General features: G+C 39.4%; 1 protein-coding gene across 2 annotated transcripts in view; it reads left to right on the top strand.

The window, feature by feature from the left end:
* Positions 1-12200, top strand: part of LOC131437170 (3 beta-hydroxysteroid dehydrogenase/Delta 5-->4-isomerase) — a 30306-nt gene extending 18106 nt beyond the window's left edge. For both annotated transcript variants that reach the window (XM_058606340.1, XM_058606341.1), the window contains exons 3-5: positions 9767-9874; positions 9934-10347; positions 11389-12200. In XM_058606340.1, the coding sequence (XP_058462323.1) occupies positions 9767-9874; positions 9934-10347; positions 11389-11996 (1130 nt within the window). In that variant the 3' untranslated portion in view covers positions 11997-12200. The remainder of the gene's footprint in view (positions 1-9766; positions 9875-9933; positions 10348-11388) is intronic.
* Positions 12201-12706: the final 506 nt, after the last annotated feature.

Here is a 12706-nt window from a genome sequence, read left to right as displayed (position 1 = left end):
ATACCCCTACAAAGGTGTGAGCAGAACGAGTTATCTATATGATAATTAATATTTTTGCACATATCTTAACCAGTAAACAAAAGAAAACGATCTGATTAATCTAGCAGGTATTGATTCTTCTTCAAAAGAACGACTGACCACAAAATAACATTCAAAAATTTCGGATTTACTATTCATGCAGGGTTAATCAAGTAAATTTCCAACCCGGGAAGATCCTTGATCACATCAGGAATCGAACCCAATATCTTTACCAGTATCAGACAGTAATTCACCTGACCCTTCCCGCCGGACCAGTTCATCGCTACACACATCAGCTACGATGGAGTAACGAGACTGCGGATGAGCAGAGCCAAGCCCAATTCCATCAACAACTGTCGATCTCAATTAGTTTCCCGAATCTATTCCTTAAATTACTAATCAAACCTTGCAATCAAGGTCAAGAGCAAACTTAACACGCCGAATGCTAAGGCTCTTTGGCCAGTTCTGCTCGCTTTCCAAATAGTCACCACCAGCTTCACGCGCGAGGCTCAAACGTCTGTAGACTGCTTATTATTTTTAACTCTCAAACAAACTAAAAATCCATCATCATCATACCGAACATAGTAACTTAATACGTCTCTCTCAGTATTGTACCTATGCAAATCAGTTTCTCTTTTAATTCGATCACACAAATATCGCAGCAGCATGCCATTGAGGATCTTGAAAATAAATACCATGGTTAAGTAGTAAATTCTCATTCAGTAAAAACCATTCAAGCGAAGAGGTTGTGTTTCGATTGTACTGGCTCGTGAGTTAACGGCTGATACCGAGACAATTCTAAGCTTCAGGTAGTTAAACTGCCCATAGCAAACGTAATATTCGGGGCGTTTCCCGACTGGAAAGCTAGCAACGAAGGCCATCCCGTTCATACGCACAGAGGTGTAGAAACACAGAGGTGCGAGAGCATAGAAGTGACGAGTCACAGAGGTGCCATCGCATAAAGGTGCGAAGACGAAGGGGTGCAAAGGCACAAAGGTGCTAAAGCAACCCAGTGCTGATCTACCAGGTACCAGAATTTGTACGCTGCGTAGGATCAAAAGAGACGGCATATATCGCGAGGTGCTACACTGCAAGCATCGCATTTGATCGCCACCAAGAGCAAAAGCACTGTACCTGGGGTCAGGTACAGCAAGTGCAGTGGTGTTCACAACGACGGCAGAGCAACTGAGATAGCAGTAAACGACAGAAGACTGCCAATTGGAAACAGCAGAAGACTGCCAATTGGAAATCGTTGGAAGAGCTTCACGTCGTTCTTCACGATAAAGGAACAGAGACATCAGCTACAAGGTAGATTTAATTTAATTTATTTTTTATTTCTTATATCTGAAATTTTACTAAACATAAGTTTTTATTTTGGTATTATTAATTTACAAAAAAATTTAATGTAATGGATGATCTTATGGAAGATCATCCGAATCCGATTCCGGATACTAGTAAGAGTTTAAATACTCCGAGGGCTAAACATTATCCACAGGGTACCACTGGGCCATGGATAGTCTATCTTCGAAAAAAAGAAAAGATTTTAAATTTGATGCAAATTACCAAGGATTTGACATCACATTTCTCTGAAGTTAAAGAAATATGTAAAGTTAATAGAGATAAAATTCGAGTTGTTGTCAATGACTTGAAACAGGCGAACGAAATTGTAACCTGTAAATTATTTTCTGTTGAATATCGAGTTTACATTCCATCGAAGGAGGTGGAAATTGACGGTGTCGTGACTGAAGCAAGTCTGACGGCCGATGATTTACTTAAAAATGGAGTTGGTCGTTTTAAAAACTCCATGCTTGAGGGAGTTAAGATACTCGAGTGCAAGCAATTGTACTCAGCATCTATTGTCGATGGAAAAAAGTCTTATCGTCCCTCAGATTCGTTTCGCGTAACATTTGCCGGATCTGCGTTGCCTAGCCATGTCTATATCGATAAAATTCGTCTTCCTGTTCGGCTTTTCGTACCGCATGTTATGAATTGCACGAACTGTAAAAAATTCGGGCATACAGCTACTTACTGTAGTAATAAGTCCAAATGTATCAAATGTCAAGGGCCTCATAAGGATAATCTTTGCGATAAAAATGTTGAAAAATGTGTTTATTGTGGGGAGAGACCTCATGATGATCTTTCAGTATGCGCTGCATTTAAGTTGCGTAAAGACAAAATGAAGCTTTCTTTAAAAGCACGGTCTAAGCGCACATATGCAGAAATGCTTAAAACGGTCATACATGTCTCCCCCTTGGAAACCGAAAACGGTTTTTCAAATCTTATGGAGCCAGAGGAATCTGACTCCGACGGAAATAGTGAAGATACCTCGTTTGTCACTCCTCAAGGGTCTGTTAAGAGGAGATTAACAAACCACAAAATACCTAAAAAGACACCTAAAATTACATCTTCAAAAAAAGATCCCCGTGTTAAAGCTAAAAAGCCAAATTTAAAACCAAAAACTGTGCCTCCTGGTTTGTCAAATTCACAAACCAATCCAGAAACTAGCTCAAGGAAAGACAATAATCCAGTGGGCTCCGTTTCACATTCACCAACAGGATTACTTAAGTTTTCGGAAATTGTAGAATGGATTTTCGCAGCATTCAATATTTCTGAACCTCTAAAGACTATCATAACGGCATTCCTTCCAATAGCTAGAACTTTTTTGAAACAGTTATCAGCTCAATGGCCAGTTCTTTCAGGTTTTGTATCATTTGATGGATAATTTATCATCCGCCGCAAATGATTCAATCACTGTCCTGCAGTGGAATTGTCGAAGCATCATGCCAAAACTTGATTCATTTAAAGTTTTGTTGCATAGTCAAAAATGTGATGTATTTACTTTGTGCGAAACATGGCTTACATCAAACATAGCCTTAAGTTTTAATGACTTTAACATTATACGTCTCGATAGAGACTCTCCGTATGGTGGAGTGCTTTTAGGAATTAAGAAATGTTATTCCTTTTATAGATTAAATATTCCTTCGACTTCTAGTATAGAAGTTGTTGCTTGTCAAATAAACATTAAAGGAAAGGACATTTGCATTGCTTCAGTATATATTCCTCCAAGAGCTCAAGTTGGACAACGACAGCTTAATGAAATTGTCGAAGCCCTTCCTGCTCCACGTTTGATTTTAGGAGATTTCAATTCGCACGGAATGATGTGGGGTTCCGTTTACAATGATAGCAGATCATCCTTAATATATAATATTTGCGACAATTTTAGCATGACGGTACTAAATATGGGTAGCATGACACGGATCCCAAGACCTCCTGCACGTCCAAGTGCATTAGATTTATCTCTTTGCTCGACTTCAATTCGACTAGATTGCACCTGGAAAGTATTTCCTGATTTACACGGTAGCGATCATTTACCAATCATCATCTCAATTAGCAGTAACAAAGGCATTGCTAATTCAGTTAATATTCCATATGATTTGACAAAAAATATTGACTGGATTAAATACCAAAGTAATATTTCAAGTGCCTTAACTTCAATGGAAGAGCTCCCCCCACTTGAAGAATATGACTTCCTCGTTTGTTCGATTCTGGAGGCCGCAGAACAAGCCCAAACCAAACGATTTCTTGGTCCATCGTCTAACAGAAGGCCTCCAAACCCTTGGTGGGACAAAGAGTGCTCAGATGCTAAGCACGCGAAACAAAATGCCTTCAAGACGTTTTTAAAACGAGGAGGAGGAACTCCTCAGAATTTTGAAAAATTCTTGACTTTAGAAACCAAGTACAAGAGCATACTTCGGGCCAAGAAATGTAGCTATTGGAGACATTTTGTCGAAGGTTTGTCAAGAGAAACCTCAATGAGCACTCTTTGGAATACGGCCAGACGAATGAGGAATCGTAACGTAGGAAATGAGAGTGAGGAATACTCGAACCGATGGATATTTGATTTTGCGAGGAAAGTTTGTCCAGATTCTGTTCCTACGCATAGCATTATTAGGGAATCTTTTTCAAATAATGGTTCCATTGATAGCCCCTTTTCTATGATGGAATTTTCCATAGCACTCATGTCTTGTAACAATAACGCTCCTGGGTTGGACAGAATTAAATTCAACTTGGTGAAGAATCTGCCCGACCTCGCAAAAAGACGTTTGTTGGAATTGTTCAACAAGCTTCTTGAGCAAAATATTGTTCCACCTGACTGGAGGCAAGTGAAAGTTATCGCCATTCAAAAGCCGGGGAAACCAGCTTCCAATCACAACTCATATAGACCCATCGCGATGTTGTCCTGCATCAGAAAATTGTTCGAAAAAATTATTCTACGACGTCTCGACACTTGGGTCGAGACGAACGGTTTGTTGTCAGATACTCAGTTTGGCTTCCGTAGAAATAAAGGGACGAATGATTGCCTTGCATTACTTTCGTCTGACATCCAAATTGCCTTCGCTCAAAAGCAACAAATGGCATCTGTATTTTTAGACATTAAAGGAGCATTTGATTCAGTTTCCATTGATGTTCTTTCAGACAAGCTTCACCAACATGGACTCCCAGCGGTTATAAATAATTATTTGCACAACCTTTTGTCAGAGAAACGCATGCATTTTTCACATGGCGATTTGGTAACATTCAGAATTAGCTACATGGGTCTACCGCAAGGCTCTTGCCTCAGTCCGCTCCTCTATAATTTTTACGTAAATGACATTGACAGCTGTCTAGTATCCCCATGTACACTAAGACAATTGGCAGATGATGGCGTAGTTTCAGTTACTGGACCCAAAGCTATTGATCTGCATAAACCATTGCAAGATACCTTAGATAACTTGTCCGATTGGGCTGTTCATCTTGGTATCGAATTCTCTGCGGAGAAAACAGAGTTAGTCGTCTTTTCAAGAAAGCATGATCCCGCGCAGCTTCAGCTCCATATGATGGGAAGAATGATCCAACAGGTTTTGACTTTCAAATACCTCGGGGTGTGGTTTGATTCCAAATGCACGTGGGGAGGACACATTAGGTTTCTGATAACAAAATGCCAACAAAGAGTAAATTTTCTTCGAACAATAACCGGATCTTGGTGGGGTTCTCATCCGCAAGATCTAATAAAATTGTATCAGACAACGATACTTTCAGTGATGGAATATGGATGCGTTTGCTTTCGTTCCGCTGCAAACTCTCATATTATCAAATTAGAGCGAATTCAATATCGTTGTTTGCGAATTGCTTTAGGCTGCATGCATTCGACACATACAATGAGTCTTGAAGTTCTGGCGGGAGTTCTTCCATTGAAGGATCGTTTTTGGGAGCTTTCGTCGCGACTGCTAATAAGATGCGAGGTACTGAATCCCCTAGTTATTAATAACTTCGAAAGGCTAGTTGAGCTTCAATCTCAAACAAGATTCATGACTGTATATTTTAACCATATGTCACAGGAAATCAACCCTTCAAGATATATTCCTATCCGTGTCAGCCTCCTAAATGTCCCTGACTCAACTTTATTTTTCGACACATCCATGCAGCGCGAAGAGCGTGGAATTCCGGAACACCTACGCTCGTTGGAAATCCCAAAAATATTTACAAGTAAGTTCAGGCATATCGACTCTGAGAAAATGTTTTACACGGACGGATCGCGAATTGAAGAAGCGACAGGGTTTGGTATGTTCAACAATAATGTTTCGGTCTCCTTTAGGCTTCAAGAACCTGCATCTGTTTATATAGCAGAGTTAGCAGCAGTTCATTATAGTTTGAGTATAATCGTCACATTATCTCCAAACCATTATTTTCTTTTCACAGATAGTCTGAGTGCAATTGAAGCCATTCGCTCAAAGGCTGCTGGCAAAAATGAACCTTTTTTCTTGGGCAAAATAAAACAGTGCCTGAACGTCATATTGAATAATAATTATCAAATCACAATAGTTTGGGTTCCGGCTCATTGCTCCATTCCAGGCAATGAAAGAGCCGATATTTTAGCCAAACGTGGTGCTATTGAGGGTGAAATTTATGAGAGACCAATTGCTTTCAATGAATTCTATAGCGCGTCTCGCCAAAGAACACTTGCCAGCTGGCAAGCTTCTTGGGATAAAGATGATCTGGGTCGGTGGATGCACTCAATTATTCCTAAAATATCGACAAAGGCATGGTTCAGGGGACTGGATGTGAGTAGAGATTTCATTCGTGTGATGTCCAGACTCATGTCCAATCACTACACGTTAGATGCACATCTCCTTCGAATTGGACTTTCCGAGACTAATCATTGTGCTTGTGGCGAAGGTTACCGCGATATTGACCATGTTGTTTGGACATGCGTGGAGTATCGTGATGTCAGATCTCAACTAATAAATTCCTTGCGTACCCAAGGTAGACTATCCAATGTCCCAGTTCGCGACATTCTTGCTTGTCGTGACGTTCCTTACATGAAACTTCTTTATTATTTCATTAAGTCCATTGGAGTTCCAATTTAAATTTTATTTTATGTTAGATTGTTTTCTCTTCCATGAGCTCAACCAATAGCCAGCTATCTTATATTAAATAAAAGTGATGAACTGATACAAACAAACCTGAAATAGTTATAAGATCATGTACAAAATAAATGTATTTCATTTAATGTAATTTATAATAGCAACTCGCTTGATAAAAACAGTGTTTAGATTAACTAATGAATACCAACATACTAATAGGATATTCGAAATGTATTAGGTTTAAAGTACTATGTATTGTAGATGCCACGGCGAAGAAAAACTTATGTATATTGCCTATGAAATAAACGTATTTATGAAAAAAAAAAAAAGTAGTAAATTCTCTGTTTCACTGAAAGCCATTGTAATGCGTTCAGTAGAAAATCTGAGAAGGTATATCTACCACATTTTAGAATTAATCGCATGATTTTATTTTGCAGTCGCTGTAATCTCAAGATTTGGAATCTTACTATGGATCGATAGGTCATTTCTCAAACGACACAATTTACCGTACTTTTTGGCAATCTTCTTGATGACGTTATTAATATGAGATTTGAATGTTAACTTTTCATCAATTATGACTCCAAGATACTTCATTTCTCTAACGCGATCAATAGTTTCACCATCAATTTTCACATTGGCGTCATGACCGGTGCTAACAGAAGAAATAACCATATATTTATTTTTCGCGACGTTTAGTTTCAGTTGTTTAAATTTTAACCATCGAACCAGCGAACTTAGATCCTCGTTTAAATGTGCAACAGCTTCATTGAAATCTTTAGCCGTAATGAACAGAACAGTATCGTCTACAAACAAATTTATATCACAGAAACGTAAGACTCGCTTCGTATCATTAATATACATAATAAATAGAATAGGACCTAACACACTTCCCTGAGGCACACCAAGTGAATTGCCGAGGGAACTAGACACTACATCGTTAAAAACAGTCTTTTGAGATCTACCACATAAATAGTTTTCAAACCATTCATGTGCCATTCCCCCGATGCCAAAACGCCGTAATGTCTGCAACAATAAATGTCTTGAAATTGTTTCAAAGACTCTCTTCAGATCCAAGAACACAGCAAAAATACTCTCTTTGGATTCGATTTTCTCCTTCCATTTTGCCAATACTAGGTTTAAAGCGGTTTCACAAGAGTGACCTTTACGATATCCCGATTGTTCCGGTATTAGCAAACTGTAAGAGTTCAAATAGTTAATCAGTTGATCTTTAACAACAAGTTCCAGATTTTTTTCCAGCGTGTGCAACGTGTTAATAGGACGGTACTCCTCGGCCTTATCCGTTCCAGTAACCTTGGGGATAGGAACCACCAGAGATTCTTTCCACACTTTTGGCACGTGCCCCGTGTACAACGAATCGTTTACCAAATCCAGTAGATCGTGTCCGATAACATGAAAGCAATCCTGTATCACTTTTGAGTTTACATTATCAACTCCAGTCGATTTTCCCAAATTGAAACAAATACTTTTCAATTGTTCAAAAGTGATTGGTTGAAATTCATCAAGTCAACAATAGTTATTCATCGGCTGTGTTATTTCAACAGGTTCACCTACCAATACTTTGATTGATCTGCTGAATACTATTTATGAAATAACTGTTGAACTTTTCAGATATAATTTGTTCTGTGTGTTCTTCTATACCGTCAAAAGTTATGCTTTTCGATGCACTATGTGTAGGCTTGATAAGCTGTTTGAGAATTTTCCATAACTCTCTACTGTTTTGTTGATTTTGATCGATTCTCCTCTGTATGTATTCATATCTAGTCTTCTTCAGGGCCCGTGAATAAATATTTCGTGCTTATATATATCTACTCCAGTGACTATCATTGTTAGTTCTACAGAATCTCTTGTACTGTTTATCCCTCTCCCGTTTTAACCGTAAGAGGTCTATTGAGTACCAACTACTCGAGCTGTTCAAACTAACATACTTTTCAATTACTAATAACTTGAATGACATTCAGCAGATCTTTTATGGGATCATCAATGGTTGGTTTATTTGATTACAGACTCTCATGGTCGGCAAACTAGAGAAATTAACTAGCAAATATAAAGAGATGGCTAATGAAAAAAAAATTCTTGAAACTGCCATTTTTACACTAAGCATCCTACATCCGGCAGCAAGGGTTTAAGCCGAATGAAAATTGGAAGTATGTGGAAATCGGTTAAGCCATCTCCGAGAAAAGTGAGTGACATTATTTTCACATTTTTGGTGCATATCACCCTGTAGTTCCGTAATTGGAAGTTGGATCCAAATGAAATTCAGGAACTTTGTATGAGACCATAGCACCATTTTTAGCTTTAGATTTAGCCATTTCCCAGAAAAGTGAGTGACATTTTTTATTCACATTTTTAAGGCATTATTTCCACATTTTCGGTACATATCACCCTGTAATTCCGGAACCGGAAGTTGGATCCAAATGAAATTGTAAAAATGTTTGTATGGTATCATAAGACCTTTGATTTGAATTTAAGTTTATGAAAATCGGTTCTGCCATCTCCGAGAAAAGTGAGTAACAATATTTGTCACACACACACTTGCATTTTCGTCGAACTGAGTCGAATGGGATATTCGGTTTTTGCAGTGATTGTATAGCCTTTCTACATGAGAAAGGCAAAAAGGTGATTTCTTAGAGCCACTCTACTAGTACTCCGAAAATTTATTTTCGCTTGATCAAATGAAGAGCTACAAAGATGATTTTTTCAGCAAAGTTGCTTATCATAAAATAACTTTGCTCTAAAGTGCAATAATTTTTTATTTCAATTAAGAAAGATATATTCCAGAATTCAATCATGGACAAGGCTAATGCGCCGTTTAATTGCTTTAAAATTGAGCATACTGGAACGATTTGAGCTTTATTCAAGTAGTGAAATATTGCCAGCATACCAAAGATATTGATCTGTTACAAAAAAATTTACAATTTCGCTAAAATCGAGAAAATCAATTATAAGGGTAAATTGGTTATAAGTTGAATGAGTAAATTGACCGTCATAAACAACATGCACGAATGTGTCCTCCCTTTTAATAGTCAATTGAAAATTTTCATGGTTGAGGATTATACATAGTTAGTGCCCGGTTTACTAATTTAATTTTGCAAAGAAGGACGTATTCACTTCAAAACATAATTTTCCAAGTACTAATTCAAAAGGCTCTCGACCTCTGACTTCATGCCTTCTTGACCGTCTCGTACAATTGCTTCCAGACTGTCCCGGTTTCATCGTATTTCCAGCTTCCGGGTATATATTTCTAGTAAATATACACCTAATACCTATTTCAATCAAATTTAAAATATTCACAATAATTGTTTCCATCTGTTCCACTGTTCCAGGAGGCGCCGGATTTCTCGGACAGCACCTGATCAAAACTCTGCAGGAACGTGATTCCAAAGTGAGCGAAATTCGCGTCGTCGATCTGAAACTATACGAAAATTTCTTAGGTAACTTTTCAAAATAAACTTTTCACAAACGAACGAAAACTTTCACCTCTTTCACCCAGGCCATACTGACAGCCACAAAGTCGTATCATACGTGGGAGATATCTGCCAACCGAGCCAGATTGAGGCCGCCTTCGAGGGCGTCGATTGTGTGTTCCACATGGCAGCCTACATCAACTTTGACTTCCCGCCCAACTACAAGGAACTGCAGCGGGTCAACGTCGACGGAACGCAGGTAGTGATCGATTTGTGCCGAAAGTACAACGTCCCACGGCTTGTCTTCACCAGTGATTGTCTGATTCATATGACGCCGTACCTGGGCAGAGCCAATTTCACCATCGTATGCAATCAGACCGAACCAAAAACAAAAATTCCCAGCAAAGACAGTGAGTTCCAAATTCCCGGCTACGCACCGTCCAAACTGAAGGCAGAGACGCTAGTATTGGAAGCTAATGACACACCGCTGGCGAATGGAGGTAAGAATCGTGTCGATTGACTGCAAAGCAGGGCTTGCATATTGAAGCAACGAATATGAACGAAAGGGTTTCACTATCTGTGCTATTCACACACATTCGTATGTCAGGTAGAATTCACAGCGCAACCCAAGCCAGGAGAGCTGCTTCGTTCGTTCATTAGTTCATGAATATGCCCGCTTGCTGAGACCTATGCTTCATGAGGTTAGCATTTGATGAATGGTTCTCATATTGTAGATGCCTATGAGGAAACTAGTTTCATAACTTTTAGTTCCGATGAATATTAATTTAAACAACATTGCTTTTAGTGTTTCTAGGATATGTACACAGTGTAAACTGCCAAGAAACAAATGGATCGTTTTGAAATGGGCTCAAATGCAAAATTTCTGCTATAAAATGTTTAAAGTCTGTTTGAAATGTGATCAAATTTGGTCTTGGAATGCGAACATTATGTTAAAAATGATTTCTGTAAACCTACTTTTTAAAAATAAACCGTAAACATTGCCTATATGACGTTGCTTCGCGTCTTGTAGCACACCGTGAGGCATGGTCTTCTTTCTCGTACAATACTAACGAGAGTGAACCCTTCATTTCATTACATTGTCATGGATTGCTTAGTTCATGTGTTAACTGAGAATGAGAGCACAGACAATTTACTTGGCAAGGGGAATTGGTCTGCTCAGTAGCATATACTCTCACGCATCCAGTTTCTCTCTAATATAGGTCTCTCATTCAGCTATGTCAAGCAAAGTGTTCACAGCAGATATTTTTTGTTGCTTCGTTCGTTTGAGGATTCACAATACAAGCCCTGCTGCAAAGGGGTTCGGTATCTTTCCTTTTCACATAAATAAAAAAAAATCCAAAACCCTCACCCTGTTGGTAGGGCGAACGGCTAGAAATAATGCCACTCACTAATTCACACATCTGGCACATGCAAAGATCCCCCATAATTACCCGGCTCGACCGCTTAGCTAGCTCCCGACTAGTTATATGCTTTCATTTCGTAGAACATTATCATCGATAACCAGTATATTTCAATTACAGCAAAGCTGAAAACGATTGCGATTCGACCACCGGTGATATTCGGCGAGGGTGACCAGCGATTCGTGCCGACACTGATCCGGGTAGCGATGCGATTTGGAGGTGAAATTCCAAAAATTGCCGGCCCTGGCGGAAAACAGCAGCTGCTGTATGCGGGCAATGCGGCCTGGGCTCACTACCGTGCCAAAGAAGCACTGGCCAGCCAGCCGAAGGACATCGCCGGTTACCCGGTGTTCGTGACGGACGAATCCGGTATCGAGGACACCACCCGCTTCTGTCAACGCTTATCCCGGGCTAATGAAACACTCAAACTCCGACCGTCCTGGTATCAAATTCCACTGTTTCTGTCCTTCTTCCTGGCCTTCCTGCTGGAGCTGCTGATTAAAGCGTTTAATCCGATTGTGAAAATTAAACTGAGCTTTCCTCCGTGCGGGCTGCTCTCGTACTTGTCATCGATTCTGCTGTACAATCGGATCCGAGCGTCTATCTATCTGGATTATGAACCTATCTACAGCGAGGAGAAGGCAGTGTCCAACTCTGCCCTTTGGTACGAGAAATGGTATCAGGACTACTGTCAGCAGCATAATCTAAAGAAGTTGAAAGTCAAATAAACAGACTTACCAGATCTCGCGCCGGCTACTAATAGAGGGCCAAATCCATAGTAAAATATCTTTTCGCATATTTTCTAGCCAACCGGCTAGACGGGCTTACGCTTTCCCTCCTAATACACCTATAAATATACATATAGTCGCATTTTAGTGCATCAGTATTGGCGAAAGGTGAAAATAAATACTCCAACTTTTTGGGGAAGAATAGCTGACGGTCGCTGTTTTCTGATCCGAAATTACTTCGCCCGGTAAGCCGCCAAGCAGAAAAGATTTGCAAAAATTTTAATTAAAAAAACTCTTAATTGACTCCATTTGAATAAACATATAACGGCTCGACGATGGGTGAGCAAAATCTCAGATAACGAAATATGCGCAAAATTAATTAAACTTCTATTAGTATCTGTATTTGAAGTGGGTGGTAAGACGCAAGCATCCTACCGTTGGTGTTGGCTCTCGAAACTGAGCCAGAATTCAATTACCTTTAATAATTTCAATAATCTTCCAGGCTTAGATTTCATTTGTTCTGACTTCACCGCAACGGGACGTTATCCGATACTCGTAGATTAGGAGAAGCCCATTACCGTGTAGGGGAGACGAAAAAAAATGAGTTTGTTAGCTACAACCAGATTCTTTTCCTGCAAAACAATCTCAGTAAAAATAATTTACATTATTAAAACCGTCACGAGATAAAAATTGACACGGGTGGAGAAGGC

Source organism: Malaya genurostris, chromosome 3 (genome assembly GCF_030247185.1).
Source record: "Malaya genurostris strain Urasoe2022 chromosome 3, Malgen_1.1, whole genome shotgun sequence".
In the NCBI taxonomy this organism is placed as follows: domain Eukaryota; kingdom Metazoa; phylum Arthropoda; class Insecta; order Diptera; family Culicidae; genus Malaya; species Malaya genurostris.
This window is presented reverse-complemented; position numbering and strand designations above follow the sequence as displayed.